Genomic DNA, 27,804 nt, shown 5'->3' on the forward strand with positions numbered 1-27,804 from the left:
AAGCATCCAAGACAAGAGCTAAAAGACGTTGTTTCTGAATGCTACAATAAACAGGAAATGCAATCAATCAAGGTGTGCATTTTGCAACAGTGGCGTACTAAGAGTTATTACTGCTTTCACATAGGATTTACAGTATTTTGCCTGTAGAAATAATTGGGAAATGTTTATATGATCCCCTTAAAAACAGTCCCATTTTTACCACAGTCTTGCCTGCAAATGCCTTTTATATCTCCCGCATGCCGGCACACTGGTGATGTAGAGGAGTGCCGATGTGGGTAGGCGTCTATTTTAATAAATCCATTGAATATACACTATCAAAAATAAATCCAATATTAATTTGTTTAGACAGGTCCTAAGAAACATTATAACACTAATAAAATGTAAATAATCCACTTGTTAAACTCCATAACATGCTGGCTGAATCTTGTATTAAATGAGTCAACCAGACAAGATGATCAGGAGCAGCACTCACTTCAACGTAGCTAACATTTCCCCAGTCTAACCAATATCCAAACAAAGATTCAGTGAAAACTCAAATCTGACATTGATTGTCTGAAAGCAGTGTGATGGTGCTGTCCCATTCAAAACGGTGCTGAAATTATAATCTAGTTGACCACACGCGGTTAGGCTATTGCTTCAAATGTACAGTGTTACATAGATTGGAATTACTTTGGGAGTTTCAGTAAGAAACATTTTGATACATGCCTTCAATTGCGTTAGCCTACTTTATTCTAATATTTTTATAATTCAGTTATATTTATTCCCACAGTAATTTTTTATAGATCCATCAAGTTGTGGTTCAGAAAACAGTGCATGCTTAGTGGTTGGCTGTGACACGAAGTGACATGCCTCGCAAAGTTTAGAACTGGCAAGACAATGGTTAACTGGTTCTGCCGAGCAATCATCAAGAGTTTAAGAGCGTAGTGTGTGCCAATCCCGCCTCAGCATTACAGATACGTTTCATATTAAGCTGTAGGCAGAACTTTACCGAAATGATTACTAGGTCATTAGGTGAAAATAAATGTTTCAGCTTTGATAGCGGCAATACCTTTCAGATAAGGAAAAGGCGGAAAAAAGTTGGCAGTATGGTAAAGTTGGCAGTATGGTAAAGTTGGCAGTATGGTAAAGTTGGCAGAAAAACGTCTTCGTATGAAAGGTATATAAGAGTCACTAGTCCACTTCAAGACCAGTCCTAAGATATCACTAGAAGTCAATGTCACAATTTAATGTAAGTTAGAAGTCAGGGATGAGGGGAGAGCATCAATTTGAGAGCTTTGCAAATTAGAGTTGCTCTTAGATATGTTTCAGCACGGGTGAAAAAAAACAGCTTGATTTGCTCTGAGAGATGGAGCAACACTCGCGCAAGGCTTTCCCATAGAGCCTAATGTGAGTTTGTTAAAGAGAAAGAGAGAGATAGAGAGAGAAGAGGAGGAACAGGAAGAGAGAAGAGAGGAACAGAAAGAGAGAGAGAGATGAGCGGAACAGAGAGATATGTTGCTCTGGAGCACCAGAGCGCTGCTAATTGGGGCGAGTGGCTCAGTGGCATCTGCTGGGATAAACAGAGAGGTTGCAGAGGGATCAGGAGCTGCCTGTCTGTCGGAGGAGGAGACGAGACACCACACAGACACAAACAGAGACGCATGCATGCACACACACGCACTCACACACAGGCCTCATTCCTATCACTCACATAACAGGACTAACCATACACAGTACACACAGAAACCCAGGCAGCATCTGATACTGCCTGACATCAGATCTCTCCAGGTGTTTTTCTTGGATAGGTTTTCTGGTCGGTGAAAACTCATGGCCAGTTAGGGCAGAGTTTTTCCTGACCACATGACCTCACCAGGTTGACCCTGCTGTGAAAATGTGTCACATCTAATGTACAACACAACCTGTCACACACTGTCATTTTATTAATAATGGATGACACTGCATCAGTATGGGTCTGGGCATATTCCCTCTGCAGTGAACATATTGGGGAGTTATGATTATTATAGCATAATTACCCCCAATGATTTCCCCCAGCAATGATTTTCTAACTCACTAAGATTTTCAGTTAAATCAATTTGCCTCAAAAGGGCAAAACAATATCCAATTAATCGTGTCTTATTTTTCATGTCTTAATTTTAATGCTGTTTGGATGATTGTGTGAAACTCTGAATGCATAGTTGATGTGTTATTTGATATTTGTCCTCCTGTAGATCCGATACATCTCTCAGACACAGGGGCTGCCTGCGGAGTACCTCCTGAGTGCAGGGACTAAGACTACCAGATTCTTCAACAGAGACACAGACTCCACCAACTACCCCCTGTGGAGGCTGAAGGTAGGCCTGTAGCACACACACACACACACACACACACACACACGCAGAAAAATACAAATTATGATTGCCCTTTTGTTGCACCAAAACTTTCCATATAGATCAAAAGAGCAGTTAGGTTTCACAGAGCGTTGTTCCAGGGGAGTCAATACTGTACAACTATAGAAGCTCATTGTGAGGCATTCAAAGTGAGACTCATAGCTGGCTCTAAACAAAGTGAAAGCCTAATGACAGCTACATGGATTTGTGTGAGAGGATTTGGTAACTGGAACTGGGTCTGACGAATCCAGCTAGGGGGGTGTCTCTTCACACACACACACACACACACACACACACACACACACGCACACACACACACACACACACACACACACCTCTATGCAGGGACTCAGTGGAGCTGTCCTGTTTTTTCCTCATTAACTGGGTAAAATGTATTGTGTCATGTGGCGTATCTGCAGACATAGTTTTGTGTTGCACGTCCTGACTCCACAATACTAATATCTCAGCTGGATACAGCTATATTCACTGCTCCACTGCACTTAGTGATGTTCTCTTCCAAGATTGATCAGGTCTCAACACAAGTGTGTCTTAAATGGCACCGTAGTGCCTATAAAGTGCACTATTTTTGACCCTGTTCTAAGGTAGTGCACTATATAGGGAATAGGGTAGGGGTGCACGACGTTGGCAAATAATCAAATTACGTTTTTTTACCAAATATTGCGAAATTAAATGTGTGTTCAGATTCTATAGTTGGTGTTGTTTGGCATGACAACTAATGAAAAAGCCAGGTACAGTAGAAGTTGTTGTGACGGGGTAGAAACCAAAGTGTTGGTCAGAGTTTCCCAGGTACAGTAGAAGTTGTTGTGACGGGGTAGAAACCAAAGTGTTGGTCAGAGTTTCCCAGGTACAGTAGAAGTTGTTGTGATGGGGTAGAAACCAAAGTCTTAGTCAGAGTTTCCCAGGTACAGTAGAAGTTGTTGTGACGGGGTATAAACCAAAGTGTTGGTCAGAGTTTCCCAGGTACAGTAGAAGTTGTTGTGACGAGATAAAACCAAAGTGTCGGTCAGAGTTTCCCAGGTACAGTAGAAGTTGTTGTGACGGGGTAGAAACCAAAGTGTTGGTCAGAGTTTCCCAGGTACAGTAGAAGTTGTTGTGACGAGATAAAACCAAAGTGTCGGTCAGAGTTTCCCAGGTACAGTAGAAGTTGTTGTGACGGGGTAGAAACCAAAGTGTTGGTCAGAGTTTCCCAGGTATAGTAGAAGTTGTTGTGACGGGGTAGAAACCAAAGTGTTGGTCAGAGTTTCCCAGGTATAGTAGAAGTTGTTGTGACGGGGTAGAAACCAAAGTGTTGGTCAGAGTTTCCCAGGTACAGTAGAAGTTGTTGTGACGGGGTAAAACCAAAGTCTTAGTCAGAGTTTCCCAGGTACAGTAGAAGTTGTTGTGACAGGGTAGAAACCAAAGTGTTGGTCAGAGTTTCCCAGGTATAGTAGAAGTTGTTGTGACGGGATAGAAACCAAAGTGTTGGTCAGAGTTTCCCAGGTATAGTAGAAGTTGTTGTGACAGGGTAGAAACCAATGTCTTAGTCAGAGTTTCCCAGGGGACCCTTATTACATTTGAATGTTACATTCATGGCGTAAAAAAAGTGCAGTCTCATGTCAATATTGCAATTTCAATTAAAATGTCATTATTTGTGAAGCCCTAGAATAGGGTACCATTTAGAACACATGCCTTAGTTCTTATCCGTACAAAATGACACACAACAATGCTACATTGACATCCAATAATATAGCGTGCTCCTTGCATACTAATGTTGACCTTTCAGTAAGTTTGGATGATAACAACCTGTCTGTTTTAAAGTGTGTGTGTTTGCGTGTGTGTGTGTGTGTGTGTGAGAACGTGTGTGTGCGTGTGTGCTCTCAAGTTATACAAGAGCCTGTCACAGACAGTTATTACTATGTATATTATAACAAAGCTGCAACTGCATCTTTTTCCATGGTTGTTGGCATGTGGAAAATCGAATAGCTAGCAACCAACAACTTTTTCCCCTTCACTGAGTCAGACACAGGGATAGGGTTGTCAGAGTGATTGCTAAGCTTCACTTCGATCTTGGCTTGCTGCGTTTTTCCATTTGACAGTAACCGTGAACATTATGATACTGTAATACTACAGTGTTTTGTCAGAGAGTGTTCCTCTGCTAATAGGTCTGTAAGATTATTGTGGGTGTGTATGTGTATTTGTGTGTTTCCATGCGTATATGTGTGTCCCTGCCTGTGTGTGTGTGTGTCCATGCGCACGTTTGTGTGTGTGTGAGCACAGATGTGTATGTATTCCACCACGCCAGCCCTGCTCCCCAGACATGGCTGTTTGATTAGTGTTTGTGTGTTACCCCAGGGTTGCTAAAAGGGCATTCTCATTCCTCCTAGCTAGCTCAGTGCTGCTAACCTGCTCATTCCTGCTAGCTCAGTCCTGCTAGCTAGCTCAGTCCTGCTAGCTAGCTCAGTGCTGCTAACTTGCTCATTCCTGCTAGCTCAGTCCTGCTAGCTAGCTCAGTCCTGTTAGCTTGCTCAGTCCTGCCAGCTTGCTCAGTGCTGCCAACTTTCTCATTCTTGCTAGCTAGCTCAGTCCTGATATCTTGCACAGTCCTGCTAGCTAGCTAGCTCAGGCCTGTTAGCTAGCTCAGTCCTGCTAGCTAGCTCAGTCCTGCTATCTTGCTCAGTCCTGCTGCTGGTTAACATGAATCTGTAATGAGGAAAATGTAAATATTTTCAGAGACTAGAGGAACTCTGATGGGAACTGAATGGAACATCTGCTTCTTGTCTTCTCTCCACAGACACCAGAGGACCATGAGGGAGAGACGGTGATCAAGTCCAAGGAGGCCCGGAAGTACATCTTTAACTGCCTGGATGATATGGCTCAGGTTCAGAGCACTGTATATACAACACACACACACACACACACACACACACACACACACACACGGGGCGGCAGGGTAGCCTAGTGGTTAGAGTGTTGGACTAGTAACCGAAAGGTTGCAAGTTCGTATCCCCAAGCTGACAAGGTACAAATCTGTCGTTCTGCCCCTGAACAGGCAGTTAACCCACTGTTCCCAGGCCGTCATTGAAAATAAGAATTTGTTCTTGCCTAGTAAAATAAAAAACACACACACACACACACCCTCAGGCAGCAGACACCCCAATGCATATGCAGTTAGTCTCAGAGGGAAATGAAAACAGCTGCACTCTGACCGAATCCCTTCCTCATTTCTGATTCTTCTTTTCTTTTTTTCTTCTTAATAAATGACAGACCAGTATCGGAGTCGAGCATGTGGTCAACTCGGTCACAGTCTTTGATGTGTGTAGTTTGCTTTTTTATTTAAGCTGGGTAGAATGTTGTGGCCATCCCATAATTGGATGTGTATGTGTAGTACATGTACACAACATGACAGAGAAGGTTAGAGGAGCTGCAGTGTGGGAACCCAGAGAGTGTTGTGTCTATGACTCAGTGAGTTAGCCTTTAGCCCTATGCTAGGTTGTATTCATTAGTAAAAAGAAAATAGGTGTTTCTTGTTGGACAAGTCCAGGTAGTCCCAGCCTGTTTCAGTCCGGTTTCTTCTGTTTGGTGCCTAATGTACATGACCCTGCTCTCACCAGCCAAGGTTTACAGAGGGAAAACTTGTGGGAACCCATTTGTTTGATAAAGCAAAGAGAGGACACATTACAATGTTAAGTAACCAGAAAGTGACTCATACCCAACCCTGGTGTGGAAAGCACAGTCAACAGACAGCTTTATATGTTATGTCACTCGTCTCACAACTTGTCTCCTCTCCCTAATGCTCATTCTGATCACAATGGGAGAGACAGTTGAGACAGACCTAAACACATTTAGCAGATTATGATGATATGATAGTGTCTCTGTCCATATTTTGTTCTTACTGTCACCCACCCAAACATACTCGTTTTTCCAGCACACATACAGTACATACAGGTAATGACGCATTGAAACCCTGATACATTTCCCAGGCATCAAAAATGTCTTGTTTCTTCAAGGGAGGATAAGGAGCTGTCAATGTACATGACCAATTAAGTCAGGTAATATGACTGCAGTTTCTTCCACACACACACGCACGCACACACACACACACACACACACACACACACACACACACACACACACACACACACACACACACACACACACACACACACACACACACACACAGACACACAGACAACACACACACACACACACAGACACACAGACAACACACACACACAGACAACACATACACACACACACACACACAGACAACACACACACACAGACAACACACACACACACACACACACACACAACACACAACACGCACACAGTCTGGCACAAAAAGCCCTTGGGATCCTCCACCTCATGCAAACCTACACGTGTTCACTTCACTGTTGTCCCATCTGGACTATTAGCGTTGACCTGTGCCCAGCCAGAGTGCTCCAGGTCTGGCATAGCATGCATAGCGTGCAGCCACAGAGGCAGCGGTGCTCAGTGAAGTTAGTGCCTCTGCCTGAGCTAGTTTAGGAGGCCATACCTCCAAGCTGCTCCTACTCCCAGACACAAAACAGTGGTCTAATGAAATCAACATGCACAGACCAGATCACCAGGGTCAGCACTCACTCTGATCCTCTCTGATCCATACTACGCTCACACACACACACACACACACACACACACACACACACACACACACACACACACACACACACACACACACACACACACAAGGTTACTGAAAGAAACAAAGTAGACTGAGAGCCAGTCCTAATGAGGAGAAAATCTCAGGCTCAGAATCCAGGGCTAGATAAATAAATAAGCAGTGTGGACATCTGTCTTCATTTGTATAATGGACGATAGCTGAAGGCACAGAGGGACTGGAGAGAGAGATTTGGGTCAGTTACTGGGACGTCTGCCCATGTTGAGATTGTTGTTGCCTCCACACTGTCGTGGGAAATGTGGGGAGAACTTAAAGTTCTGGAGGACCCATCTCCAATCCCAGCTGAACTGAATGGAGCCTGATGGAGGTCTAAAGAGAATTAGGGAGGGCAAGACATCTGGGTGGTGAGTACATTTTAACCACACCACTTTGAGACCCAGCATGACTTTACAATAACGTTACTGACAGTGAAGCAATCGCTGAAATACAAGCATACTGCTCCTCACGTTCAGTTTCACTTAAGTCCCCAGATCCTCAAAACGTTGCACCATTGAGATTATCTTGACCGGTTGCATCTTAATGGTATGGCAACAATTAACCATCGCTACAGAGGGTAGTGCGTACGGGCCAGTACATCAATGGGGCCAAGCTTCCTGCCATCCAGGACCTATATACTAGTCAATGTCAGAGGAAGGCCCACAAAATTGTCTAAGACTCCAGTCACCCAAGTCATAGACTGTTGTCTCTGCTACTGCACGGGAAGTGGTACCGGACTATTTAGATTGCTCCACCCCCCTTTTGTTTTTGCACTGCTGCTACTCGTTGTTTATTATCCTTGCATAGTCACTTTACCCCTACCTACACGTACAAATCAAATCAAATCTAATTTATTTATAAAGCCCTTCTTACATCAGCTGATATCTTAGTGCTATGCAGAAACCCAGCCTAAAACCCCAAACAGCAAGCAATGCAGGTGTAGAAGCACGATGGCTAGGAAAAACTCCCTAGAAAGGCCAAAACCTAGGAAGAAACCTAGAGAGGAACCAGGCTATGAGGGGTGGCCAGTCCTCTTCTGGCTGTGCCGGGTGGATATTATGACAGAACATGGCCAAGATGTTCAAATGTTCATAAATGATCAGCAGGATCAAATAATAATAATCACAGTGGTTGTCGAGGGTGCAACAAGTCTGCAGCTCAGGAGTAAATGTCAGTTGGCTTTTCATAGCCGATCATTCAGAGTATCTCTCCTGCTGTCTCTAGAGTTGAAAACAGCAGGTCTGGGACAGGTAGCACGCCCGGTGAACAGGTCCCCTGTACAAATTCCCTCGAGTAACCAGTACCCCCGCACATTGACTTGTATGTAACCCCTGTATTTAGCCTCGTTATTGTTATTTTATTGTGTTACTTTTTATACCTTTTTTGACCTTAGTTAATTTAGTAAATATTTTCATGACTATTTCTTGATTTGCATTGTTTGTTAAGGGCTTGTAAGTAAGCATTTCACGGTAAGGTCTAAACCTGTTGTATTTGGCGCATGTGACAAATACAATTTGATTTGATTTGAATATAGGACTATACTCAATGTTTTTGGTTTTTGTGTTGTGGCAGGATAAAGAGAAGTGATGGTTCTGCTAAAAGTCTTCTACTGCTTTGCTGCTCTTGAACTTAATTATCAAGCACATTCCTATGGAGACATTGCTCTGTCTCTGCATTTAATCAATCTACTCTACAGTACCTATGCATGGTATTCTCTGTAACATTAAAATACGTACATTTCTACTGTTCAGACATACAGAGGCGAGGCGACATATTTGCAATGCGACCGAGCGCATTTCCCAAAGTCATCTTTCCCTCTTAGAGGACAGTGTGGTTATTTCCTCACCTCATTCCAGAGATTATTCCTTTATCACGCCAAGTGCTGATGTGCGAGGCGGGGAGGGGTTAGGGACAGAGCCTGAATAACTTGAATGAGAACTGAATCAGATTGGTTGGCGTTTACTGGCTGTACATCAGATAGTCTCTGTAGCAGGGCTACAGAGATAAGCCGTGTGTCTTTATGAAAAACGGGCCCACTATCTTGTCATGGTAATCCCAATAAACAGCATGCCTATCCCTGACCCTGTCTGTGTCCCTGTACCCCAGACATAGATATGCCACTGAAGGCTGTGGGCTGCTCCAGATCAGATCAGTCTTTGCCTCCTCAGCCTGTGACTCTTCCTCGACCTCCCTCTGCTTCTGCCTCAGCCCCTGCCTCTACCTCTCTATCTCTCTCTACCCCTGCCTTTGCCTCTTCCTCTACCTCTCTCTCTGCCTCTACCTCACTCTCTGCCTCTACCCCCCCTCTGTCTCTACCTCTCTCAGCCTCTACCTCTCTCAGCCTCTACCTCTCTCTCAGACTCTACCTCTCCCTCTACCTATCTCTCTACCTCTACCTCTCTCTCTACCTCTCTCTCAGCCTCTACATCTCTCTCAATCTCTACCTCTCTCCCTCTACCTCTCTCTCAGCCTCTACCTCTCTCTCTACCTCTCTCTCTACCTCTACCTCTCTCTCTGCCTCTCTCTACATCTACCTCTCTCTCTACCTCTCTCTCTACCTCTACCTCTCTCTCTACCTCTACCTCTCGCTCTACATCTACCTCTCTCTCAGCCTCTACCTCTCTCTCTACCTCTCTCTCAGCCTCTACCTCCCTCTCTACCGCTATCTCTGCCTCTACCTCCCTCTCAGCATCTACCTTTCTCTCTGCCTCTACCTCGCTCTCTATCTCTGCCTCTACCTCTCTCTCAGCCTCTACCTCTCTCTCTCTACCTCTCTCTGCCGCTACCTCCCTCTCAGCATCTACCTTTCTCTCTGCCTCTACCTATCTCTCAGCCTCTACCTCTCTCTTTGTGTCTACCTATGTCCCTGCCTCTGTCTCCAAACACTGCTAACTTTCCACCCAAGGAGATTTCTGCTGCACTGCTGTCCAGTGTTTCTTCAGAAAACCTCAGCTAGAATGCTTAGGACAGATGAACCAACATTATGCTCTGAAAGCAGTCTCCCAAAAGTAATCTAGAATATTTAAATAAAGTTGTGTCTATGTCAGCTCTAGAGGTGCTCAGAGGCTGCTCAGAAGGTGTCCTTTGTGTCTCTTTTAATAAGCAAACAGCAATACGTATCAGGTTTATTTTTGTGTTTATTTTCACTTCTCGGGCAGTAGATAAAACTCTCTGTGACGACGCTAGTTTAAGTTAAGTTGCTCCACTCTGTTATGAATACCAGTGGAAATATTTGTAATATCAGTAAGGTGAATGGTTATCACTTTGTCCCGTGACACTGATGTCGACACCCATTACTGTATGTGTTTTTTAATAGTTATATAAAAAGTTTGCAGTTTTTTTCCTGTTGTTTGCAGCAACAGTACAGTACAACACTCAGGCTGTCTCTGAAATGGCACCCTATTCACTATATAGTGCACTACTTTTGACCAGGCCCCATAGGGCTCTAGTCAAAAGTAGTGCACTATATACAGTGGGGCAAAAAAGTATTTAGTCAGCCACCAATTGTGCAAGTTCTCCCACTTAAAAAGATGAGAGAGGCCTGTAATTTTCATCATAGGTACACTTCAACTATGACAGACGAAACGAGGGAAAAAAATACAGAAAATCACATTTTAGGATTTTTAATTAATTTATTTGCAAATTATGGTGGAAAATAAGTATGACCTGCACCAGGGTGCCAAAAGTAGTGCACTATAAAGGGATTATAGGGTGTCATTTGCAAAATACCCTCTGCAGACTTTGAAATGATAATTAAAAGTGTATGTGTGTTGGGTCTGTTTGCAGGTGAATATGACATCAGATTTGGAGGGCAGTGACATGCTGGCGGAGAAGGCAGACCGTAGAGAGTTCATCGACTTGTTGACCAAGATGCTTACGATCGACGCGGACAAACGGATCACCCCCATCGAGACCCTCAATCACCCATTCGTAACCATGACCCACCTCCTTGACTTCCCCCACAGCACACAGTACGTCTAGAGATCCCCTCACATTTCTCATTTAGACAGTTAGCTGTTAGCTGGGAGGAACAGATTATCTGGAGAAAGTCATAACTGATAAATATTTAACTGGTGCACATGTAACTCTCTCTCCCTCTCTCTCTCTCCCGTTCTCCCTCCCTCCCCCTCCCTTCCTCTCTCCCCCTCCCTCTCTTCACAGTGTCAAGTCCTGCTTCCAGAACATGGACATCTGTAAGCGTCGTGTGGGCATGTACGACACAGTCAACCAGAGCAAGACCCCTTTCATCACCCACGTGGCCCCCAGCACCTCTACCAACCTTACCATGACCTTCAACAACCAGCTCAACACTGTGCACAACCAGGTACCTACCACACAGTGTTGATGGTTTTACTCAACACACTCCTCACCATTCATACCCAGGTTGTACCAACAGTGTTCTTTTTATATATTTGTTTCTATACATTTCTCCCCCTGACCCTACCATCCCTACCCTAATTGGAGTAAACTAACAGACAGCAATACTTATACTGCTACTTACAGCTCTTTCGCTAACATCTACAGTACCTGTAGTTAAATAACTAAGCGCTAGAGTTTCAGCCACAGTGGCCAATCCACCATTCATTCTGATCTTAACCCTCCGATGTCCACAGATTAACCTCTTTCTCAGTATAATGCCCTTTTGCTATTTCCTTTTGCAATACAACCCTCTATTTTACTATGATGTTACACATACAGTGCCTTGCGAAAGTATTCGGCCCCCTTGAACTTTGCGACCTTTTGCCACATTTCAGGCTTCAAACATAAAGATATAAAACTGTATTTTTTTTGTGAAGAATCAACAACAAGTGGGACACAATCATGAAGTGGAACGACATTTATTGGATATTTCAAACTTTTTTAACAAATCAAAAACTGAAAAATTGGGCGTGCAAAATTATTCAGCCCCCTTAAGTTAATACTTTGTAGCGCCACCTTTTGCTGCGATTACAGCTGTAAGTCGCTTGGGGTATGTCTCTATCAGTTTTGCACATCGAGAGACTGACATTTTTTCCCATTCCTCCTTGCAAAACAGCTCGAGCTCAGTGAGCATTTGTGAACAGCAGTTTTCAGTTCTTTCCACAGATTCTCGATTGGATTCAGGTCTGGACTTTGACTTGGCCATTCTAACACCTGGATATGTTTATTTTTGAACCATTCCATTGTAGATTTTGCTTTATGTTTTGGATCATTGTCTTGTTGGAAGACAAATCTCCGTCCCAGTCTCAGGTCTTTCGCAGACTCCATCAGGTTTTCTTCCAGAATGGTCCTGTATTTGGCTCCATCCATCTTCCCATCAATTTTAACCATCTTCCCTGTCCCTGCTGAAGAAAAGCAGGCCCAAACCATGATGCTGCCACCACCATGTTTGACAGTGTGGATGGTGTGTTCAGCTGTGTTGCTTTTACGCCAAACATAACGTTTTGCATTGTTGCCAAAAAGTTCAATTTTGGTTTCATCTGACCAGAGCACCTTCTTCCACATGTTTGGTGTGTCTCCCAGGTGGCTTGTGGCAAACTTTAAACGACACTTTTTATGGATATCTTTAAGAAATGGCTTTCTTCTTGCCACTCTTCCATAAAGGCCAGATTTGTGCAATATATGACTGATTGTTGTCCTATGGACAGAGTCTCCCACCTCAGCTGTAGATCTCTGCAGTTCATCCAGAGTGATCATGGGCCTCTTGGCTGCCTCTCTGATCAGTCTTCTCCTTGTATGAGCTGAAAGTTTAGAGGGACGGCCAGGTCTTGGTAGATTTGCAGTGGTCTGATACTCCTTCCATTTCAATATTATCGCTTGCACAGTGCTCCTTGGGATGTTTAAAGCTTGGGAAATCTTTTTGTATCCAAATCCGGCTTTAAACTTCTTCACAACAGTATCTCGGACCTGCCTTGTTCTTCATGATGCTCTCTGCGCTTTTGACGGACCTCTGAGACTATCACAGTGCAGGTGCATTTATACGGAGACTTGGTTACACACAGGTGGATTGTATTTATCATCATTAGTCATTTAGGTCAACATTGGATCATTCAGAGATCCTCACTGAACTTCTGGAGAGAGTTTGCTGCACTGAAAGTAAAGGGGCTGAATAATTTTGCACGCCCAATTTTTCAGTTTTTGATTTGTTAAAAAAGTTTGAAATATCCAATAAATGTCGTTCCACTTCATGATTGTGTCCCACTTGTTGTTGATTCTTCACAAAAAAATACAGTTTTATATCTTTATGTTTGAAGCCTGAAATGTGGCAAAAGGTTGCAAAGTTCAAGGGGGCCGAATACTTTCGCAAGGCACTGTACAGTAGAGAGGTCCTGAACCTCCCTATGTGTAACATTTCTACCAACATTTTACAAATAGGTGTTCTTTATCACCAAACATACTATATTGACTGTTACAGAACCCACTCTGTGCAGAATGAGGTAAAACTAGACTTCACTATAGAATTTAAATGGATTAACGTAATGTTTTCTCCGAGCGCCTTGGTTCAGGGCGATATAGGCAGTGCTACGTTAGTGATTTATTTAGATGGTGGAACGTTTAAACGTCTTAGAGTTTATTTGTTTGCAGGCTCTCTCGTTGTTGTGCATGATGAATCCCACACTGGCATATTGATTATCTCCAACGGTGCTCATCGAGCTCGCTAAGAAGTGCAAAATGAAAAATGAACATGCCGTCTCTGAATTTTCAACCACGCAGGCTTAATGAAAAGACAGTAATTAGTTTGGGTGTTGTCGAATACATTTGATTTGATTTAAGACTTGAGCGCACTGTGTGTCTTTAAAAGCATTTGTTCATATCAAGGCCATCTTTAAGCCTTACTTAGGCCTCATTGATGGTCTCCCCATGCCCAGGGTAGTATTCTTGAGGCACTAAACGGAAGAAAAATGGACTGAAACAGGGAGGGACTACCTAAACTTATCCAACAAGAATATTAGTTTGCCATGGTTTACCCTAATAAATACGGCACAAGTTTTACAGCGTATATTTCAAGTGCCTGACACCTTAGAAATATGGCTGCTAAATAAGGATAGCGATGTGGAGTCAAGCTAGGGAAGTCGAGAGACAAAATGTCAGTTTGCCCCTTAACTACTCATCATTAGACTGTTAAGCAACATTTCAATATTGAAAACATTAAATAAGCATGATTCTTTGTCACTTAGGAAGCCTCTCTCTATGTTGACCCTTCTCAGAGATAATTGCTTGTCTTGAGTACTGGGTCCAGGATGATTTGGGTGCATTCAGACATATTGTTGTGTAGCTAAGAGAAAGACTGGAGGGAAAAGGATCGCTGTCACTCGTCTCCATATCGCCTTTTCATCTAACCTTACCATGGCCCATATTCACAAAGTGTCTGAGAGTGTTGATCTGGGATCAGTTTTGAATTTTATGTCATAATGAATAAGATAATGTGGACAAAGAGGACCTGGTCAAATCAAGTCAAATTTGATTGGTCACATACACATACAGTGCCTTGCGAAAGTATTCGGCCCCCTTGAACTTTGCGACCTTTTGCCACATTTCAGGCTTCAAACATAAAGATATAAAACTGTATTTTTTTGTGAAGAATCAACAACAAGTGGGACACAATCATGAAGTGGAACGACATTTATTGGATATTTCAAACTTTTTTAACAAATCAAAAACTGAAAAATTGGGCGTGCAAAATTATTCAGCCCCTTTACTTTCAGTGCAGCAAACTCTCTCCAGAAGTTCAGTGAGGATCTCTGAATGATCCAATGTTGACCTAAATGACTAATGATGATAAATACAATCCACCTGTGTGTAACCAAGTCTCCGTATAAATGCACCTGCACTGTGATAGTCTCAGAGGTCCGTCAAAAGCGCAGAGAGCATCATGAAGAACAAGGCAGGTCCGAGATACTGTTGTGAAGAAGTTTAAAGCCGGATTTGGATACAAAAAGATTTCCCAAGCTTTAAACATCCCAAGGAGCACTGTGCAAGCGATAATATTGAAATGGAAGGAGTATCAGACCACTGCAAATCTACCAAGACCTGGCCGTCCCTCTAAACTTTCAGCTCATACAAGGAGAAGACTGATCAGAGATGCAGCCAAGAGGCCCATGATCACTCTGGATGAACTGCAGAGATCTACAGCTGAGGTGGGAGACTCTGTCCATAGGACAACAATCAGTTGTATATTGCACAAATCTGGCCTTTATGGAAGAGTGGCAAGAAGAAAGCCATTTCTTAAAGATATCCATAAAAAGTGTCGTTTAAAGTTTGCCACAAGCCACCTGGGGCACACCAAACATGTGGAAGAAGGTGCTCTGGTCAGATGAAACCAAAATTGAACTTTTTGGCAACAATGCAAAACGTTATGTTTGGCGTAAAAGCAACACAGCTGAACACACCATCCCCACTGTCAAACATGGTGGTGGCAGCATCATTGTTTGGGCCTGCTTTTCTTCAGCAGGGACAGGGAAGATGGTTAAAATTGATGGGAAGATGGATGGAGCCAAATACAGGACCATTCTGGAAGAAAACCTGATGGAGTCTGCAAAAGACCTGAGACTGGGACGGAGATTTGTCTTCCAACAAGACAATGATCCAAAACATAAAGCAAAATCTACAATGGAATGGTTCAAAAATAAACATATCCAGGTGTTAGAATGGCCAAGTCAAAGTCCAGACCTGAATCCAATCGAGAATCTGTGGAAAGAACTGAAAACTGCTGTTCACAAATGCTCTCCATCCAACCTCACTGAGCTCGAGCTGTTTTGCAAGGAGGAATGGGAAAAAATGTCTGTCTCTCGATGTGCAAAACTGATAGAGACATACCCCAAGTGACTTACAGCTGTAATCGCTGCAAAAGGTGGCGCTACAAAGTATTAACTTAACGGGGCTGAATAATTTTGCACGCCCAATTTTTCAGTTTTTGATTTGTTAAAAAAGTTTGAAATATCCAATAAATGTTGTTCCACTTCATGATTGTGTCCCACTTGTTGTTGATTCTTCACAAAAAAATACAGTTTTATATCTTTATGTTTGAAGCCTGAAATGTGGCAAAAGGTCACAAAGTTCAAGGGGGCCGAATACTTTCGCAAGGCACTGTATTTAGCAGATGTTATTGCGGGTGCAGTGAAATGCTGACTGTGCCTTTAAACAGCTTGGGAAATTCCAGAAAATTATGTCATGGCTTTAGAAGCTTCTGATAGGCTAATTGACATCATTTGATTCAATTGGAGGTGCACCTGTGGATGTATTTCAGACTCAGTGCCTCTTTGCTTGACATCATGAGAAAATCAAAAGAAATCAGTCAAGACCTCAGAAAAAAAATTGTAGACCTCCACAAGTCTGGTTCATCCTTGGGAGCAATTTCCAAACGCCTGAAGGTACCACGTTCATCTGTACAAACAATAGTGCGCAAGTATAAACACCATAGGACCACGCAGCCGTCATATCGCTCAGGAAGGAGACACGTTCTGTCTCCTAGAGATTAACACACCTTGGTGTGAAAAGTGTAAATCAATCCCAGAACAACAGCAAAGGACCTTGTGAAGATGCTGGAGGAAACAGGTACAAAATAATCTATATCCACAGTCAAACGAGTCCTATATTGACAGAACCTGAAAGGCTGCTCAGCAAGGAAGAAGCCACTGCTCCAAAACCGCCATAAAAAAACAACCTTTTGGAGAAATGTCCTCTGGTCTGATGAAACAAAAATAGAACTGTTTGGCCATAATGACCATCATTATATTTGGAGGAGGGAGGCTTGCAAGCCGAAGAACACCATCCCAATCGTGAAGCACGGGGGTGGCAGCATCATGTTGTGGGGGTGCTTTGCTGTAGGAGGAACTGGTGCATTTCACAAATAGATGACATCATGAGGTAGGAAAATTAAGCAACATCTCAAGACATAACCTTCTGGATGGTAGCAAGGCGAACAGGCCTTCTGGATGGTAGCGGGGTGAACAGGCCTTCTGGATGGTAGCAGGGTGAACAGGCCTTCTGGATGGTAGCAGGGTGAACAGGCCTTCTGGATGGTAGCGGGGTGAACAGGCCTTCAGGATGGTAGCAGGGTGAACAGGCCTTCTGGATGGTAACAGGGTGAACAGGCCTTCTGGATGGTAGCAGGGGGAACAGGCCTTCTGGATGGTAGCGGGGTGAACAGGCCTTCTGGATGGTAGCGGGGTGAACAGGCCTTCTGGATGGTAGCGGGGTGAACAGGCCTTCTGGATGGTAGCGGGGTGAACAGGCCGTCTGGATGGTAGCGTGGTAAACAGGTCGTGGCTCGGGTGGAGAGCCCTCGATTGCGGGCTGTGCAGTTGCCGCACCAGGCGGTGATACAGCCCGACAGGATGCTCTCAATTGTGTATCTGTCAAAGTTTGTGAGGGTCTTAAGGGCCAAGCTGAATTCATTCAGCCTCCTGATGTTGAAGAGAAGCTGTTGCGCAACAGGGTGGACCATTTCAGATTGTCAGTGATGTGTACACAGAGGAACTTTAAGCTTTTCACCTTCTCCACTGCGGTCCTAGATCAGTACTCTGGATATTTAGCTGTGTACAAATACATATAGACAGAATCTATTCTGACATGCATACATGTAGCGGCTCTAACACTGTATATGTGCAGTATGGACAAATTAAGCCCCTGTGGCTCAATGTACTGTTTATGTCATTAAATGATTGACAGGCCTCCCGAGTGGCCCAGTGGTCTAAGGCACTGCATCACAGTGCTAGCTGTGCTGGTAGAGATTCTGGGTTTGAGTCCAGGCTCTGTCTCAGCCGGTCATGACCGGGAGACCAATTGGCCCAGCGTCATCCAGGTTTGGCTGCAGGGATGTCCTTGTCCCATCGTGCAATAACGACTCCTGTGGCGGGCCGGGCACAGTGCATGCTGACACAGTCGCCAGGTGTACGGTGTTTCCTCCGACACATTGGTGCGGATGGCTTCCGGGTTAATGGGCATTGTGTCAAGAAGCAGTGTGGCTTGGCAGGGTTGTGTTTCAGAGGACGCACGGCTCTCCACCTTTGCCTCTCCCGAGTCCATACGGGAGTTGCAGCGATGAGACAAGACTATAACTACCAATTGGATACCATAAAGTTGGGAAATAAAGGGGTTTAAAAACAAAACAACGACTGACAATATTATTTTCTGATTAATGATTCTATCCCGTCTCCCAACAACCCTCATGACCTTACCACCACCACTGAACATCTCCTTATGGCTTTGCGTTTTGATCCCGTCATTCCTTTAGGCCACCAACCTGGCTCCCTCCACCACCAGTACCACCCTTTCCCTTGGCAACCCCGATGTCTCCATATTAAACTACCGATCTGCACTCTACCAGCCCTCAGCGGCCTCCATGGCTGCCGTGGCACAGAGGAGCATGCCCCTACATCCTGTGGCCCCTCAGCTCTGTGCTGCCCGGCCTGACCCCTTCCAGCAGGCCCTCATCGTCTGCCAACCTGGCTTCCAAGGTAAGAGGCTTTAGACTAACACAGTGTATGCTGTGTAACAAGGCCACAGATCTAGGATCAGATTACTCTTTCCCTCAACCATTGGGGGTGAACAAATATCTGATCCTGTATCAGTGGTAAGGCATCTGTAATGAGTGATTATTTCATGCCATCTTGGAACAGGTTTACTTTTAAAAAATATCAGAAAGATAACAGATTGCAACGGGATCACCTGTATACATAAATGCTAAATGAATTAATTAAAAAGGGCACCTATATGCCTTTCTATAGTCAGGTCTAAGGCTTAGTCAGTTTCAGTAGAGTAGATCAGCCCTGTCTGGCACCAGCGAGTTCAGTTTTCTCCTGATGAGAGAAGGGCTTATGAAGCTGTGATCTGGAACTGCACTACAATGACTCTGTAAGCCTTCCACTGACCCCCCAAGGCAATGACAGTCTTCATGTTCGAAACGAGATGCTACGATATGTTTATGAGCTAATTAGTCATATCTCTGATTTATGCTTTTTACAGCACCGCTTTTGTCTGATCTCTGTTTATGTTGTTAAGATTGAAAAAAACATTATTTTTGTTTGATTTATGTGAAACAGCATATAAGAATTTCCATTATTAGACAGTTTGCTCCACTCAGCCAAGGGTTTATTGGGATTTAATTTATATTGCCATGACTACCTTTTTGTTTTCAAGTTGAATCAGTAATTTAGTGCAGTTTCATTATTGAGATGTCAAACAACTAGTTTAAATGATGTTTTTTCTATAACAATTTTGACATCATTGTTTCTCCCAAGGTGCAGGTCTTTTTTGTGTGAAGCATAGTGTTGTTGACCTCCTCTGTGTTGTTGTTGTTGACCTCCCCTGTGTTGTTGTTGACCTCCTCTGTGTTGTTGTTGTTGACCTCCTCTGTGTTGTTGTTGACCACCTCTGTGTTGTTGTTGTTGTTGACCTTTGTGTTGTGTGTTCTCAGGTATGCAGGCTTCCCCGTCCAAACACACGGGCTACTCTGTGCGGATGGATAACGCCGTTCCCATAGTGACGCAGGCCCCCGGCACCCAGCCCCTGCAGATCCAGCCAGGCCTGTTGACACAGGTAGGAAGTAGTGACTCAGTCCGTCGTCATGGAGATTAGGGGGTCCACATATAGTCCCTTGTTTGCATCTCCTGAACTCATAATGATATCTCATCTTTGTTTTGCTGGATCACAAAACACAGAACCTATTCTATTTACTGGGAGACATTCATACCTAAACACACATGGCTATGACTAACAGGGTAGTTTGTATGATTTGGTCATGGAAGCTACTTTGGAAAAGGTTTTACCTCTGTATCCTTTTCTATAACAGGCTAGCCTTTGATCAAGCCGGGGAGTCAATCAGGGTGTTCTTGTGATCCCTCTGCCCCTGCAGGCACTTGTTTTGACTGAGTGAGTTAAACCCTGGTTCCAGTGTCCTCCTCCCTCCTTGAAATAACACAGCCATGCATTATTCCTCCAGTATAGTTGAGCATTAAAGTAGAGTTGTAGAGTAGTAGGACACCTCTCCCTCTGGTTTCTAGAAATGTCCATAAGAGCTTTAATATCCCTGTAAAGTCCCAGGTGTCAGAAGGCTTCCCTTATCTATAGTTAATCATGCAGTAGGCAGCTAGCGAGGCTCTCTGAACTGTGTGGAAGACTAATCAGTCAGATACCGAATGGTGATTAGCTTCAGGGCTGCTTCCAAGTCAGGCGCTCTGAAATGATAGGCCTCAGAGGAGAGGGACAGATTTGGAAAGGCTTGGAAGGGTTTGAGGGGTTTGCTCGGCTACAAGGTTACCCTGTGCCCTATAGCATTCACTGTGTAGCATAAATGCAATACTTGAGGAAAAACTGTCTCAACAGAAGCATTCACAAAATAGTTCACAGTATATTAATTATGATACAGTGCAAAGCCCCAAGTAAAGGTATGATGGTGGAACAAGACAATATTGAAAATGTTACAGTTCATGAACATAAGAGTTTATTGTGTAAGTATCATCCTATTACTGTGTTATGGTCTACTGACACACTGTATCCTGGCAGATTTGATTCATTAAAGAATCCTCTGTCACGCTGCACACATATTAAACACAGGGATGATGTAGTCGAGCAGCAGTACACCCAATAAATGGATGTAGAGGATCTGAATCCTTCATTCCCTCTGCTTTGGGAGGTCTCTAATGGGTGTTTGGGGCTTTAGCCTCCAGGCCTCTTTGCAGCCGCAGCCCACCCTCGACCCAGGCGTCTATAGAGCAGAGGTGGGGCTGGGTGGTGCTGAGTGTGGAGGAGGGCCCCAGTCAGCCAGTCCCGCCAGCCAGGCAGCAAGGCAAGACCTTTATCTGGAGCAGGAATGCAGAAAATTTGGAAACAATTGGGGAGTGAGAGCCAGGGCTTTCAGAGCCCCGAGGTGACAAAGGGTTTTCACCCGGGGAGAAGAGGTTGGCTGTGGGGAGCAAGATAACGCCTCTGATTACTGGGGCAATGGGTCCTGAGAAGAAAAGAAAAAGGGCTGCTAACCTGTTTACCATTTCAGAGCAGACAGGCCGATTACACAACACAGACGTCCGGCGACAGAGCAATGCTGAGTGCCAGGAATGGATGGAGCAGGATGTTTGGAGAGATAGATGGAGGAGAGGAGGAGATGGAATTATTGGTGGCTCTTAATGGTTTTGGCGTGTTGATAAAAAGACCTGAGATGTGAATATAACCATGGGAGATGTAAAGGGAGTCTGTATGTGGCTTAGGTTGTCTTCTATTGGCCAGTTTTCATGCCTTTCTATTGGCTGTGCCTGTGTCCTTTATCAATCCACATCCCGGTCTTGTTTTGCTGACCTAAAGATGCCTCCCTCCCTCTTCACCCATTGACTGTTTTTATTTTAAGTTAATTCTCTCTCCCAACATACCTCAGACAAAACAATTCCACTCCCACAAGCTAGCGGTCATACATGGTTAAACCCTACAAGCGTTTTCTATCAGTAGAGTATAACAGGTACATTGTATAACATCGTGATAGGTAGGCTTTGTACTCTGTATAAGCCCAGCGCAGATGTAGGCCTAAGATGGAGTGCTTTGTCTTCTGTGTGTGCTGTGCTATGTGCTGCAATATACTGACACTGCCGAAGGAAATAGAATATGCAAACACTATTTAAAGGAAAAATTAATTATACCCCACATTAAAGTGCTAATCAATAGAGCTGCATTAAACTATTAGGGCTGCATACACAGACACACACAAACACACACACACGTTCATGTGCACACATACACACACACAGACACACAGACCCATCTCTGACTCGGGGCATATTATGCCTGCCAACTCCCTGCATTCTGCACCAGCAATACAAAGCAGCTCCTTTCACAGCAGCCCTGAATGGGCCTTGATGTGAATGTAATTAAAATCGGAGGTGATTTGGATAATGCCAAACACATCAGCACAGGGACCAGGAGGGGAGAGGCAACATATCTTTACTATACATCCAAAGTCTTCCCAGCAAACTGGGAACATTCCCAGAACATTAACTAAGATTCCCATTAAGTTCTAGTTAGAGTTTTATCTAACATTAGGATGATAACATCCCAAAAACACTCCAAGAAAATTCCACAATGTTCCCACAACCCAAATAAACATCCTGGGAACCTTTAAAAAAAATACACAATGTATTCTGGGAACATTCTTGTAACAATGTTCTTTGCACCCTAAAATAAACATTGTAGAATCATCCGCACATATATTTTCTGATTCCCCCACAATGTTCCCACCAGACTGTTCCCACAACCTAATGAAACATTCTGGGAACATATGAAGAACAGATTAAATGTGTTCTAGGAATATTCTTGCATCAACAGGCGAATGTTTTCTACTAACATTCACGACTGGACAGTTTTTGTATTATGAGAACATTTGCAGAACTCACAGAGTTCACAGAACCAATATTGGTTTGCTGAGTTATCTGCACTCTGTTGATGTGTACTGCTGACAAGGCCAGATAGTTCAGCTGGCTTTGTTTAACTAGCCTATTGTAACACTGTGTAACAATTGTCTTCCTCTTCTGATGAGGAATAAGAAGGATCGGACCAAAATGCAGCGTGGTACGTGTCCATGATACCTTTAATAACTCAGAACACGAGAAAATACCAAAAGAACAAAGTGAGGGAAAGAAATGAAAATCGAAACAGTCCCTCCCGTATGGTGCAAACACAGAAACGGAAAACAGGACGTGACAGTACCCCCCCCCCCCCCCCCCCCAAAAGTGTGGACTCCGGCAAAACCTAAACCCATAGGGAAGGGTCTGGGTGGGCATCTGTCCGCGGAGGCGTGGACCCCACTTTGGAGCGCCGACCTCGGAATGGGGACCCTTGCAGCGGGCCCCGAATAGACGGGCGGCGCCGGAGTGAAGGGCGACTCCGGCAGCTCCTGACTGACGGGTGTCTCTGGCAGCTCCTGACTGACGGGCGTCTCTGGCAGCTCCGGACAGGCGGGCAGCTCTGGCAGCTCCGGACAGACGGGCGGCTCTGGCAGCTCCAGACAGACGGGAGAACCTGGAGGGAGGAGACGCACCAGGCTGTCTCTCCGTCTCCTCACTCCAGGTTCTCCCGTCTGTCTGGAGCAGCCAGAACCGCCCATCTGTCCGGAGCTGCCAGAGCCGCCCGTCTGTCCAGAGCTGCCAGAGCCGCCCGTCAAGAAAGATCGGACCAGGAAGGATCGGACCAAGAAGGTTCGGACCAAAATGCAGCGTGGTACGTGTCCATGATACCTTTAATAACTCAGAACACGAGAAAATACCAAAAGAACAAAGTGCAGGAAAGAAATTAAAATCGAAACAGTCCCTCCCGTATGGTGCAAACACAGAAACGGAAAACAGAAACATAAAAAAGGAACTACGGTCAGGACTTGACACACTGGCCAGTTGTTCTGCTTGTACCTGCAATCCATTGGCTGTTTTGTGTTTTTACAAGGATTTCTTAACTTTTATTACACTTTCAATTATTTCCCCTTGTTCCCCCATGCCTTCATCATCTCTGGAATTAAAACAATGAGAGATACAAAAACAACGCCTCTTTTATTTAGGTAGCATTCTTTGTCTACATTAAAGTGTACCTTACATAATTGACATACAAGGTTGTTAGGTGACAGATGATCCCATAGAGATACAAGAGAAATACAATATAATATAAATAGTGTTGTATTTAATTCTGTGACTGACCTCTTCTCCCCGTTTGCTCTTTTTCTCTCCCCCCAGCAGGCCTGGCCCAATGGCACCCAGCAGATCCTCCTCCCCCCCGCCTGGCAGCAGCTCACCCACACCTCAGTCCAGCACGCCACCGTCATCCCTGACTCCATGACGGCCTCCCAGCCCCTGGCTAACTGGAGGTAAGGAACATGCTCTCCTCCTTATGTAACCAAAGTCTTATAAGCACTACCATAACAAATCAAATCCTATAGGACCAGAGAAGACATTAAAGATTAGACTTGGTCAAACGTACCAAATGTGTACAGTATAAGCCTGGAATATCTAGCTGTATGTGATGCCAAATGACAAAGGTGATTCAGTTTCATTGTAGCCTGCAAACCAATTTGATATGCTCCGTTTCACCATGATTAACAGAGTGTATCACTTAACATTCCAGGCTAGTTTCATTGTCCAATTGTGTATAAAGGCCTGGTTAACATGGGCAGGTTTGGATGTATAACAAGTTCAGAAAGGACCAGCACAGCAGTGTCCTGATTGACAGAAGAGCATTGCCTTGTGACAGGCACTCAGAGGGCTGCCATGAATCAGAGTCTAGAAGTGAACAGCGGGGTTTTTATAAGAGCACATTTACTTTAGAGGGATGAGATGTATGTAAGGACATCATCCCAGGCACGGCGTGTCACAATGAGGATATGTAAGCTGGATGCAGGTATATGAGTGTGTGTGTGTCTGCATGCAGGTTAATTTAGCAGTGTCCGTCTAAGGACAGGGTGGTTCTCTCTCTCTCTCTCTCTCTCTCTCTCTCTCTCTCTCTCTCTCGCTCTCTCGCTCTCTTCTCTCTCTCATCCCCACAAAGATGATTGGGAAAGTGTCGCACTTCCTCTGCAGAACTATCCCTCTACAGCTGCATTCGCTCCCGCTCTCTTTATTCCTCTCGCTCTCTTTTCTCCCCTCTGTCTCACGCGGTGACTGCTGCCACCCAACTCTAGTCCCATATGTGAAGCAGTATGTACTCATGTGCAGTTATAGATATGTAGTTAGACATGAAAATGGGGCAAGGTCAGATATAATAATATAAAATACAGGTTCAGTGTAGTGATGGGACATTCTGTTGTGTTCCAGGAATTCTCACCCACACGGCGGCCATTACAATCCCATCATGCAACAGCCGGCGCTGCTGGCTGGCCACGTCACCCTCCCATCCAACCACAACCAGCCTCTCAATGTGGGCGTGGCCCATGTGATGAGGCAACCGTCAACCAATAACAACAACTCCTCTTCCAAAAAGAACAAGCAGCATCATATGACTGCCAGGTAAGCATAACTAGAACCTCCAACACAACTAGGACCTCCTAAACAACTAGGACCTCCTAAACAACTAGGACCTCCTACACAACTAGAACCTCCAACACAACTAGGACCTCCTAAACAACTAGGACCTCCTACACAACTAGGACCTCCTACACAACTAGGACCTCCAACACAACTAGGACCTCCTAAACAACTAGGACCTCCTACACAACTAGAACCTCCAACACAACTAGGACCTCCTAAACAACTAGGACCTCCTAAACAACTAGGACCTCCTAAACAACTAGGACCTCCTACACAACTAGGATCTCCTAAACAACTAGGACCCACTAAACAACTAGGACCTCCTAAACAACTAGGATCTCGCACACAACTAGGACCTCCTAAACAACTAGGACCTCCTAAACAACCAGGATCTCCTAAACAACCAGGACCCACTAAACAACTAGGACCGCCTACACAACTAGACCCTCCTATACAACTAGGACCTCCTACACAACTAGGACCTCCTACACAACTAAGATCTCCTAAACAACTAGGACCTCCTAAACAACTAGGACCTCCTACACAACTAGGACCTCCTACACAACTAGGACCTCCTAAACAACTAGGACCTCCTACACAACTAGGACCTCCTAAACAACTAGGACCTCCTACACAACTAGGACCTCCTAAACAACCAGGACCTCCTACACAACTAGGACCTCCTACACAACTAGGACCTCCTAAACAACTAGGACCTCCTAAACAACTAGGATCTCGCACACAACTAGGACCTCCTAAACAACTAGGACCTCCTAAACAACCAGGATCTCCTAAACAACCAGGACCACCTACACAACTAAGACCTCCTACACAACTAGGACCTCCTAAACAACTAGGACCTCCTAAACAACCAGGACCACCTACACAACTAAGACCTCCTACACAACCAGGACATCCTAAAACAACCAGGAACTCCTACACAACTAGGACCTCCTACACAACTAGGACCTCCTAAACAACCAGGACCTCCTAAACAACTAGGACCTCCTAAACAACTAGGACCTCCTAAACATCTAGGATCTCCTACACAACTAGGATCAACTAGGATCTCTTTAGATCTGAACATCACCTACAATCCCCCTGTCTTTCCTGATTCACTATGAATATTCTATTTCAACCGGCGCTGGAGGCTTTCAACCTTAAACCAATCAGAACACAATAGCCAGCTCCAAGTTGAAAGTGAAACAAAAATAAATTCAAATAATCTGTCAGCTGTTACCTGGGCAGTGTCTGTCTTCGGTATTGTTACTCTGTATGTACTAGTAGGTGCCACCTAGTATTAGGTTATAGTAGTAGGTGCCACCTAGTATTAGGTTGTACTAGTAGGTGCCACCTACAGTGCCTTGCGAAAGTATTCGGCCCCCTTGAACTTTGCGACCTTTTGCCACATTTCAGGCTTCAAACATAAAGATATAAAACTGTATTTTTTTGTGAAGAATCAACAACAAGTGGGACACAATCATGAAGTGGAACGACATTTATTGGATATTTCAAACTTTTTTAACAAATCAAAAACTGAAAAATTGGGCGTACAAAATTATTCAGCCCCCTTAAGTTAATACTTTGTAGCGCCACCTTTTGCTGCGATTACAGCTGTAAGTCGCTTGGGGTCTCTATCAGTTTTGCACATCGAGAGACTGACATTTTTTCCCATTCCTCCTTGCAAAACAGCTCGAGCTCAGTGAGGTTGGATGGAGAGCATTTGTGAACAGCAGTTTTCAGTTCTTTCCACAGATTCTCGATTGGATTCAGGTCTGGACTTTGACTTGGCCATTCTAACACCTGGATATGTTTATTTTTGAACCATTCCATTGTAGATTTTGCTTTATGTTTTGGATCATTGTCTTGTTGGAAGACAAATCTCCGTCCCAGTCTCAGGTCTTTTGCAGACTCCATCAGGTTTTCTTCCAGAATGGCCCTGTATTTGGCTCCATCCATCTTCCCATCAATTTTAACCATCTTCCCTGTCCCTGCTGAAGAAAAGCAGGCCCAAACCATGATGCTGCCACCACCATGTTTGACAGTGGGGATGGTGTGTTCAGGATGATGAGCAGTGTTGCTTTTACGCCAAACATAACGTTTTGCATTGTTGCCAAAAAGTTCAATTTTGGTTTCATCTGACCAGAGCACCTTCTTCCACATGTTTGGTGTGTCTCCCAGGTGGCTTGTGGCAAACTTTAAACGACACTTTTTATGGATATCTTTAAGAAATGGCTTTCTTCTTGCCACTCTTCCATAAAGGCCAGATTTGTGCAATATACGACTGATTGTTGTCCTATGGACAGAGTCTCCCACCTCAGCTGTAGATCTCTGCAGTTCATCCAGAGTGATCATGGGCCTCTTGGCTGCATCTCTGATCAGTCTTCTCCTTGTATGAGCTGAAAGTTTAGAGGGACGGCCAGATCTTGGTAGATTTGCAGTGGTCTGATACTCCTTCCATTTCAATATTATCGCTTGCACAGTGCTCCTTGGGATGTTTAAAGCTTGGGAAATCTTTTTGTATCCAAATCCGGCTTTAAACTTCTTCACAACAGTATCTCGGACCTGCCTGGTGTGTTCCTTGTTCTTCATGATGCTCTCTGCGCTTTTAACGGACCTCTGAGACTATCACAGTGCAGGTGCATTTATACGGAGACTTGATTACACACAGGTGGATTGTATTTATCATCATTAGTCATTTAGGTCAACATTGGATCATTCAGAGATCCTCACTGAACTTCTGGAGAGAGTTTGCTGCACTGAAAGTAAA

The 27,804-nt window shown here is 44.4% G+C and overlaps 1 protein-coding gene across 50 annotated transcripts in view; it reads left to right on the top strand.

The window, feature by feature from the left end:
• LOC110497999 (homeodomain-interacting protein kinase 2) overlaps positions 1-27,804 on the top strand; it is a 124,391-nt gene that overhangs the window by 83,866 nt on the left and 12,721 nt on the right. For 19 of the 50 annotated variants that reach the window (XM_036957254.2, XM_090209993.1, XM_036957222.2 and 16 more), the window contains exons 4-11: positions 2,208-2,330; positions 5,158-5,244; positions 10,849-11,033; positions 11,224-11,386; positions 18,278-18,500; positions 19,460-19,581; positions 23,748-23,878; positions 24,822-25,013. In XM_036957254.2, the coding sequence (XP_036813149.1) occupies positions 2,208-2,330; positions 5,158-5,244; positions 10,849-11,033; positions 11,224-11,386; positions 18,278-18,500; positions 19,460-19,581; positions 23,748-23,878; positions 24,822-25,013 (1,226 nt within the window). Of the gene's footprint in view, positions 1-2,207; positions 2,331-5,157; positions 5,257-10,848; positions 11,034-11,223; positions 11,387-18,277; positions 18,501-19,459; positions 19,582-23,747; positions 23,879-24,821; positions 25,014-27,804 lie in introns of all 50 variants that reach the window. The other 31 variants (XM_090210000.1, XM_036957262.2, XM_090210140.1 and 28 more) reach the window with 3 other exon arrangements.

Source organism: Oncorhynchus mykiss, chromosome 2, assembly GCF_057628025.1.
Source record: "Oncorhynchus mykiss isolate SJ-2025 chromosome 2, ASM5762802v1, whole genome shotgun sequence".
NCBI lineage: Eukaryota > Metazoa > Chordata > Actinopteri > Salmoniformes > Salmonidae > Oncorhynchus > Oncorhynchus mykiss.